Here is a 9926-nt window from a genome sequence, read left to right on the forward strand (position 1 = left end):
GGGTAGACTGCCTGGGGAAAGGTGGGGTAACTCTTACAGGCAATTGGAGGCTGACTGGGAAATGGGGGGAGCTTAGTGACCAGGGAAGGGGAGGTAGAGGTACACTGTACAGGTATTTGGCCACAATTCCAGGGGGAGGGGGGTGTATGGTTTGGTGATGGAGAGAGTCTGGAGAAGAAGGGGAAATTTTCTGTGGAAAGGGGTGGCAACGATGGAATGAACGATGGAGTGAAGCAGTTTTGGATGAAGGAAAGGGCCATTCTTGTTGGGTCTCGGGGTTCTATGGCTGGCAGGGTCTGGTGGGAGCGTGTTTCTGGGCAAGGACGATTGGAGAGAGCAGGCCAAGAGGGCGGGGTCAGTGGTTTTCATGGTTACATCCTGTAGGTTGAACTGAGGAGGGAACAGTCACAGTCAGAGTAGGGGATGGATTGCGGTAGGGTGATAGGCCAAGGGTGAAAGTCAAGAGTGGGTTCAGGTTGAATGGGGGCTGGGTTACAGAGGCTGACTACATTGGTGGCTTGGATAATGGGAGGGCTCAGCATGGGCATGGGATGGTAACGTTGTCGACTCAGACTGGAGAGAAGGATGTGGAGTTCAGAGGTAGTAGGATTCCGGAGAACAGGGAGTAGTTCAAGGGTGGCAGCGGGGAGAGGAATCGTGATATTAGGTGGGTCAAGGATGATTAGGATGTTGGGGAGGGTCGAAGGTGGTGAAGCGAGTCTGACAAATGGCGTGCACCATTTAAAAGAATGTGACTTGAAGAATGCAGTTAGTCAGTAAGTGCGATTTCTCAAAGTGGGAGAAAGGTCTCTCTGGCTGGATGGAGTTCAAGGTCGCTAAACTTGCCAATCAAAGGGAGGCAAACGGATGTTAACCATGCTCAGCGGTACTCTCATCGCCATGGTGAAGCCCACATTTCAGCAGGCTAGTTCCTGACTCATGGGACTAAGACATCAAGATCCCAGCAAGGTGTGGAGCTGCCGTTCACCTTGTGCTGTGGTTGGTGGACAACATTCAAGTTGCGACAACAAACCTCCAATCACCTGGGTGAATGATCATCCTTGACAAGGGTTCATGTGGCTAGTCTTTCGATGATGCAAAGGGAATGGTCTCTCTATAGATTCTTGAGAGTAGTGGAGGCGAGTGAAATAGTCAGAGGGATGCTACCTGCCAATGGCACTCATCAGTCAGCTAAAGAACAATGTCTCCATGCGTAGTCATGCATGAACAGAAGGCATGCCCATCTGGTCCTTAATGATGTCCTTCCCCTGGAAGAAGTGGATTGGGGATGCCATGTCTGGATAGAAGCCAGACACATGGCTTGGCATTGGCTTGCTGGCTTGGAATGGAGGCAAACCTGTACAGAATATGCTCACTAAATGTCTGACTTGAATACACTCACAGATCCACTAGATCAGTGGTCTCCAAATAGTCAATTGCGATCTACAGGTTGATTTTGGGATCTCGAACAATAGATTGTTGCAGGCTGAACCGCGTCAAATCGTGGGAGACTCAAGATTCTCGTAATGACGAGCGAATCAGTTCATTGCCGGCTGAACAACGCAAAAAATCTGTGGGACTCGGGCAATGAGATTCTGAAAAGCACCGAAACTTTGAATAAGCGATTCAACAATTTAACAAAGTAAAAGAGGTAATTTGGAAGGCATCACAAGGCGATACATGAAAAGCTTCAAAAACATTTTCATTTAAACAGCACGATTCGTTAGCTCAGTGGGCTCGACGGCTGGTTTGTGATGCAGAACAAAGCCAGCAGCGCGGGTTCAATTCCTGCACCAGCTTACCTGAACAGGCACTGGAATGTGGGGACTTGGGGCATTTCGCAGTAACTTGGTACTTGTGACAATAAAAGATTACTATATTATTATTATAAGAAAGTTGCGGAGTCAGAGGGAATTCTGAAAGCTCAACGGTCACTATTTTCAATAGCTGTGGCTAAAGGCAAGGCTAGCAAAGAGGCACATTAGCCATCTGCGGCAAAGCATAAGAAACCATTCACCAATGGTGAAGTTATCAAGAAGGCTGTGATGGTTGCTGTCGACTCTTTATTCGAAGACTTGATAAACAAAGGCAAAATTATGACAGCCCTAAAGAGCATACCACTTGGCAGTAGCCAGAAGGGTGGAATTGCCCAGAGATGTGCCTCAGCAAGTGAACTAATGTTGCTCAATGCATGTGATGCATCAGTAGACATGATGGAGACGGCCCACTGATTGTTTTAGTTCGGATACTATTCAAACAGCAACAAAGGAGGACTTTCTCACTTTTTCACAAGAGGTGAGGACATTTACAATGACTTCAAAAGGTATGTGGTTGAGAAAACATTTGGATCAAGAAACAAGTTTCAATCATACCCGACGGTGCAGCTTCAATGCAGGCTTTGTTGCACTTTGCAGAAATAATCCTGAATTCCCTTGTATCAATGACCACTGTGTTATCCACCAACAAGTGTTAACGAGCGAGATTATATACTTTTCTCCTGTAATGACAGTTCTCAAGATCGTCAACACAATTCGTGCCAGAGCTCTGCAACGTCACTTGCTCAAATCGTTGCTTGATGCCACCTGTGGTGAACTAATCCTTCAGGAAGATGTGAGGTAGTTAATTTGAGGAAATGTCCTCCCGAGACTTTTAGATCTGCTCCCTGAAATTGTTACCTTTCTTAAAACAAGAAATGAGGTGTGCCGCGAGCTGTCAGATAATGCGTGGCCGCTAGTTTTGGCCTTTCTTACGGACAGAGGTGTAAATGAGCTGAATCGTGAACTGCAAGGGAGGACAGAGAGACTTGTCACACGTGATCACTGCATTAGGTGCATTCAAGTTGAAACTGGGCCCGTGGACTTCTCAGTTAAAGAACAAAATTACTGAGCACTTCCCAAATGTGGGGGTTGCAGTGAGTGTGTGTGTGTGTGTGAGAGGGCAATGAGTGTGTGTGAGGGCAATTTCTTGATTAATAAGGGGATCAGGGATTATGGGGAGAAGGCAGGAGAATGGGGATGAGAAAATATCAGCCATCATTGAATGGCGGAGCAGACTCAATGGGCCGAGTGGCCTAATTCTGCTGCCATGTCTTATGGTCTTATAAGAACATAAGAACTAGGAGCAGGAGTAGGCCATCTGGCCCCTCGAGCAGGAGTAGGCCATCTGGCCCCTCGAGCAGGAGTAGGCCATCTGGCCCCTCGAGCCTGCTACGCCATTCGATGAGATCATGGCTGATCTTTTGTGGACTCAGCTCCACTTTCCGGCCCGAACACCATAACCCTTAATCCCTTTATTCTTCAAAAACGATCTTTATCTTAAAAACATTTAATGAAGGAGCCTCAACTGCTTCACTGGTCAAGGAATTCCATAGATTCACAACCCTTTGGGTGAAGAAGTTCCTCCTAAACTCAGTCCTAAATCTACTTCCCTTTATTTTGAGGCTATGTCCCCTAGTTCTACTTTCACCCGCCATTGGAAACAACCTGCCCGCATCTATCCTATCTATTCCCTTCATAATTTTATACGTTTCTATAAGATCCCCTCTCATCCTTCTAAATTCCAACGAGTACAGTCCCAGTCTACTCAACCTCTCCTCATAATCCAACCCCTTCACCTCTGGGATTAATTTAGTGAATCTCCTCTGCACACCCTCCAGTGCCAGTATGTCCTTTCCCAGGTAATGGTCAATGAGTTTGTGTGTGAGGGCAATGAGTGTGTGTGTGAGGGCAATGAGTGTGTGTGTGTGAGAGGGCAATGAGTGTGTGTGTGTGAGAGAGGGCAATGAGTGTGTGTGAGGGCAATGAGTGTGTGAGAGGGCAATGAGTGTGTGTGTCTGAGAGGGCAATGAGTGTGTGTGAGGGCAATGAGTGTGTGTGTGTGAGAGGGCAATGAGTGTGTGTGTGTGTGAGAGAGAGAGAGAGGGAAATGAGTGTGTGTGTGTGTGTGTGTGTGTGTGTGAGGGCAATGACTGTGTGTGTGTGTGTCTGTGAGGGCAATGACTGTGTGTGTGTGTGTCTGTGAGGGCAATGAGTGTGTGTGTGTGTGAGGGCAATGAGTGTGGGTGTGAGGGCATTGGTCTATGTGTGAGAGGGCAATGTGTGTGTGTGTGTGTGTGTGTGAGAGAGGGCAATGAGTGTGTGTGTGTGTGAGGGCAATGTGTGTGTGTGTGTGTGAGGGCAATGAGTGTGTGTCTGTGTGAGAGAGAGGGAGAGGGAAATGAGTGTGTGTGTGTGTGAGGGCAATGACTGTTTGTGTGTGTCTGTGAGGGCAATGAGAGTGTGACTGTGTGTGTGTGAGGGCAATGAGTGTGTATGTGTGTGTGTGTCTGTGAGGGCAATGAGTGTGTCTGTGTGTGTGTGTCTGTGAGGGCAATGAGTGTGTATGTGTGCGTGTGTGTGAGAGAGAGGGAAATGAATGTGTGTGTGTGAGAGAGAGGGAGGGAAATGAGCGTGTGTGTGTGAGAGAGAGGGAAATGAGTGTGTGTGTGAGGGCAATGAGTGTGTGTGTGTGTGAGAGGGCAATGAGTGTGTGTGTGTGTTTGAGGGCAATGAGAGTGTGTGTGTGTGAGGCCAATGAGTGTGTGTGTATGTGTGTGTGAGAGATAGGGAAATGAGTGTGTGTGTGTGTGTGTGTGAGGGCAACGAGTGTGTGTGTGAGGCCAATGAGTGTGTGTGTATGTGTGTGTGAGAGATAGGGAAATGAGTGTGTGTGTGTGTGTGAGGGCAACGAGTGTGTGTGTGAGGGCAATGAGTGTGTGTGTGTGAGGGCAACGAGTGTGTATGTGAAGGCAATGAGTGTGTGCGTGTGTGAGGGCAATGACTGTGTGTGTGTGATTGTGAGGGCAATGAGAGTGTGTGTGTGTGTGTGAGGGCAATGTGTGTGTGTTTGAGAGAGAGAGGGAAATGAGTGTGTGTGTGTGTGAGGGCAATGAGTGTGTGTGTGTGTGTGTGAGAGACAGAGGGAAATGTGTGTGTGTGTGTGTTTGAGGGCAATGGGAGTGTGTGTGTGTGTGGGGGGGAATGAGTGTGTGTGTGTGTGTGAGGGCAATGAGTGTGTGTGTGTGTGTTTGAGGACAATGAGTGTGTGTGTGTGTGTGAGGGCAATGAGTGTGTGTGTGTGTGTGTGAGGGCAATGAGTGTGTGTGTATGTGTGTGTGAGAGAGAGGGAAATGAGTGTGTGTGTGTGTGTGAGGGCAATGACTGTGTGTGTGGGTGTGTGTGAGGCCAATGAGTGTGTGTATGTGTGAGGGCAACGAGTGTGTATGTGAGGGCAATGACTGTGTGTGTGTGTGTGAGGGCAATGAGTGTGTGTGTGTGTGAGAGAGAGAGAGGAAAATGAGTGTGCGTGTGTGTGTGTTTGTGTGCGAGGGCAATGAGTGTGTATGTGTGGGTGTCTGTGAGGGCAATGAGTGTGTATGTGTGCGTGTGTGTGAGAGAGAGGGAAATTAGTGTGTGTGTGAGAGAGAGAGGGAAATGAGCGTGTGTGTCTGAGACAGAGAGAGAGGGAAATGAGTGTGTGTGTGTGTGAGAGAGAGAGAGGGAAATGAGCGTGTGTGTGTGAGAGAGAGAGGGAAATGAGTGTGTGTGTGAGGGCAATGAATGTGTGTGTGTGTGTGTTTGAGGGCAATGAGAGTGTGTGTGTGTGAGGGCAATGACTGTGTGTGTGTGTGTGTGTGTGTGAGGCCAATGAGTGTGTGTGTATGTGTGTATGTGAGGGCAATGAGTGTGTGTGTGTGTTTGAGGGCAATGAGAGTGTGTGTGTGTACGTGTGTGAGGCCAATGAGTGTGTGTGTATGTGTGTGTGAGAGAGAAGGAAATGAGTGTGTGTGTGTGTGAGAGGGCAATGACTGTGTGTGTGTGTGTGTGTGTGTGAGAGGCCGATGAGTGTGTGTGTATGTGTGTGTGAGAGAGAGGGAATGAGTGTGTGTGTGTGTGGGTGTGAGGGCAATGACGTGTGTGTGTGTGTGTGAGAGAGAGGGCAATGAGTGTGTGTGTGAGAGGGCAATGAGTGTGTTTGTGTGTGAGAGAGGGCAATGAGTGTGTGTGAGGGCAATGAGTTTGTGTGTGTGAGAGGGCAATGAGTGTGTGTGTGTGAGAGGGCAATGAGTGTGTGTGAGGGCAATGAGTGTGTGTGTGTGATTGTGAGGGCAATGAGTGTGTGTGTGTGTGTGTGAGGGCAATGTGTGTGTGTTTGAGAGAGAGAGGGAAATGAGTGTGTGTGTGTGTGAGGGCAATGAGTGTGTGTGTGTGTGTGAGAGAGACAGAGGGAAATGTGTGTGTGTGTGAGGGCAACGAGTGTGTGTGTGTGTGTGAGTGTTGAGGAAATTGTGTGTGTGTGTGTGTGAGGGCAATGAGTGTGTGTGTGTGTGTGAGAGACAGAGGGAAATGTGTGTGTGTGTGTGTGTGAGGGCAACGAGTGTGTGTGTGTGTGTGTGAGTGTTGAGGGAAATTGTGTGTGTGTGTGTGAGAGAAAGAGGGAAATGTGTGTGTGTGTGTGTGAGGGCAATGAGTGTGTGTGTGTCAGGGCAATGACTGTGTGTGTGTGAGAGGGCAATGATTGTGTGTGTGTGTGTGTGTGTGAGAGCAATGACTGTGTGTGTGTGAGAGGACAATGAGTGTGTGTGTGTGTGAGAGGGCAATGAGTGTGTGTGTGTGTGTGTGAGGGCAATGACGTGTGTGTGTGTGTGTGTGAGAGAGAGGGCAATGAGTGTGTGTGTGAGAGGGCAATGAGTGTGTTTGTGTGTGAGAGAGGGCAATGAGTGTGTGTGAGGGCAATGAGTTTGTGTGTGTGAGAGGGCAATGAGTGTGTGTGTGAGAGGGCAATGAGTGTGTGTGAGGGCAATGAGTGTGTGTGTGTGAGAGGGCAATGAGTGTCTGTGTGTGAGAGGACAATGAGTGTGTGTGTGTGTGAGGACAATGAGTGTGTGTGTGTGTGAGGGCAATGAGTGTGTGAGAGGGCAATGAGTGTGTGTGTGTGAGGGCAATGAGAGTGTGTTTGTGTGAGAGGGCAATGAGTGTGTGTGTGTGAGAGGGCAATGAGTGTGTGAGAGGGCAATGAGTGTGTGTGAGGGCAATGAGTGTATGTGTGTGAGAGGGCAATGAGTGTGTGTGTGAGAGAGAGGGCAATGAGTGTGTGTGAGGGCAATGAGTGTGTGTGAGGGCAATGAGTGAGTGTGTGTGAGAGGGCAATGAGTGTGTGTGAGGGCAATGCGCGTGTGTGTGTGAGAGAGGGAAATGAGTGTGTTGTGAGGGCAATGAATGTGTGTGTGTGAGAAGGCAATGAGTGTGTGTGTGTGAGAGGGCAATGAGTGTGTGTGTGTGAGAGAGGGCAATGAGTGTGTGAGAGGGTAATGAGTGTGTGAGAGGGCAATGAGTGTGTGTGTGTGAGAGGGCAATGAGTGTGTGTGTGTGTGAGAGAGGGCAATGAGTGTGTGTGAGGGCAATGAGTGTGTGTGTGTGAGAGGGCAATGCGTGTGTGTGTGAGAGGACAATGAGTGTGTGGGTGTGTGAGAGGACAATGAGTGTGTGTGTGAGGGCAATGAGTGTGTGAGAGGGCAATGAGTGTGTGTGAGAGCAATGAGTGTGTGTTTGTGTGAGAGGGCAATGAGTGTGTGTGTGAGAGGGCAATGAGTGTGTGAGAGGGCAATGAGTGTGTGTGTGTGTGAGAGGACAATTAGTGTGTGTGTGAGAGGACAATGAGTGTGTGTGTGTGAGAGGGCAATGAGTGTGTGTGTGTGTGTGAGGGCAATGACTGTGTGTGTGTGAGGGCAATGTCTGTGTGTGTGTGAGAGGGCAATGAGTGTGTGTGTGTGTGAGAGGGCAATGAGTGTGTGTGTGTGAGAGGGCAATGACTGTGTGTGTGTGAGAGGGCAATGAGTGTGTGTGTGTGTGAGGGCAATGACTGTGTGTGTGTGAGAGGACAATGAGTGTGTGTGTGTGTGAGAGGGCAATGAGTGTGTGTGTGTGTGAGGGCAATGACTGTGTGTGTGTGTGTGTGAGAGAGAGGGCAATGAGTGTGTGTGTGTGAGAGGGCAATGAGTGTGTGTGTGTGAGAGAGGGCAATGAGTGTGTGTGAGGGCAATGAGTGTCTGTGTGTGAGAGGGTAATGCGTGTGTGTGTGTGTGAGGGCAATGAGTGTGTGTGAGGGAAATGTGTGTTTGTTTGTGAGAGGGCAATGAGTGTGTGTGTGTGAGAGGACAATGAGTGTGTGTGTGTGTGTGTGTATGAGAGAGGGCAATGTGTGTGTGACAGGGTAATGAGTGTGTATGTGTGTGTGGGCAATGAGTGTGTGTGTGTGTGCGTGTGTGTGAGGGCAATGAGTGTGTGTGAGAGAGGGCAATGAGTGTGTGTGAGAGGGCAATGAGTGTGTGTGTGAGAGAGGGCAATGAGTGTGTGTGAGAGGGCAATGAGTGTGTGTGTGCGTGAGGGGAATGAGTGTGTGTGTGCGTGAGGAGAATGAGTGTGTGTGTGTGTATGAGGGCAATGACTGTGTGTGTGTGAGAGGGCAAGGAGTGTGTGTGTGTGTGTGAGAAAGAGAGCAAAATGAGTGTGTGTGTGTGTGTTTGTGTGAGAGGGCAATGAGTGTGTTTGTGTGTGAGAAAGAGAGCAAAATGAGTGTGTGTGTGTGTGAGCTGGCAATGAGTAGGTGTCTGTGAGGGCAATGAGTGTGTATGTGTGTGTGTGTGAGAGAGAGGGAAAGGAGTGTGTGTGTGTGAGAGTGTGGGTGTTTGTGTGAGACGGCAATGAGTGTGTGTGTGAGCACAATGGGTGAGTGTGTGTGTGTGTGTGTGAGAGGGCAATGAGTGTGTATGGTTGTGTGTGAGAGGGCAATGAGTGTCTGTGTGTGAGAGGGGAATGAGTGTGTGTGTGTGAGGGGGGAATGAGTGTGTGTGTGAGGGGAATGAGTGTGTGTGTGTGTGAGGGGGGAATGAGTGTGTGTGTGTATGAGGGGAATGAGTGTGTGTGTGTATCTGAGAGGGCAATGAGTGTGTGTGTGTGAGGGGAATGAGTGTGTGTGTGTGAGGGGAATGAGTGTGTGTGTGTGAGAGGGCAATGAGTGTGTGTGTGTGTGAGGGCAATGAGTGTGTGTGTCTGAGGGGGCAATGAATGTGTGTGTGTGAGAGGGCAATGAGTGTGTGTGTGTGAGGGCAATGAGAGTATGTGTGTGTGTGTGTGAGGGCAATGAGTGTGTGTGTGTGTGTGTGTGTGTGAGAAAGAGAGCGAAATTAGTGTGTGTGTGTTTGTGTGAGAGGGCAATGAGTGTGAGAGGGCAATGAGTGTGTGAAAGGGCAATGAGTGTGTGTGTGTGAGAGGGTAATGAGTGTGTGAGAGGGCAATGAGTGTGTGTGTGATAGGGTAATGAGTGTGTGAGAGGGCAATGAGTGTGTGTGAGGGCAATGAGTGTGTGTGTGAGAGGGCAATGAGTGTGTGTGTGTGAGAGAGAGGGCAATGAGTGTGTGAGAGGGCAATGAGTGTGTGTGTGTGTGTGTGAGAGAGGGCAATGAGTGTGTGTGAGAGCAATGAGTGTGTGTGTGTGTGAGGGCAATGAGTGTGTGTGAGGGCAATGAGTGTGTGTGTGTGTGAGAGGGCAATGAGTGTGTGAGGGCAATGAGTGTGTGTGTGTGAGAGTGCAATGAGTGTGTGTGTGTGTGAGAGAGGGCAATGAGTGTCTGTGAGGGCAATGAGTGTGTGTGTGTGAGAGGGCAATGAGTGTGTGTGTCTGAGAGGGCAATGAGTGTGTGTGAGGGCAATGAGTGTGTGTGTGTGAGAGGGCAATGAGTGTGTGTGTGAGAGGACAATGAGTGTGTGTGTGTGTGAGAGGACATGATGTGTGTGAGGGCAATGAGTGTGAGAGGGCATGAGTGTGTGTGTGCGAGGCCAATGATGTTGTTGTTTGTGGAGAGGGCAATGACGTGTGTGTCTGAGAGG

The 9926-nt window shown here is 49.2% G+C and overlaps 1 protein-coding gene across 1 annotated transcript in view; it reads left to right on the top strand.

Moving 5' to 3' along the window:
* LOC119969955 (otogelin-like protein) overlaps positions 1–9926 on the top strand; it is a 199464-nt gene that overhangs the window by 43134 nt on the left and 146404 nt on the right. The window contains exon 5 of the mRNA XM_038803921.1: positions 2510–2615. Within this exon, the coding sequence (XP_038659849.1) occupies positions 2510–2615 (106 nt within the window). The remainder of the gene's footprint in view (positions 1–2509; positions 2616–9926) is intronic.

This window comes from Scyliorhinus canicula, chromosome 8 (genome assembly GCF_902713615.1).
Source record: "Scyliorhinus canicula chromosome 8, sScyCan1.1, whole genome shotgun sequence".
Classification (NCBI taxonomy): domain Eukaryota; kingdom Metazoa; phylum Chordata; class Chondrichthyes; order Carcharhiniformes; family Scyliorhinidae; genus Scyliorhinus; species Scyliorhinus canicula.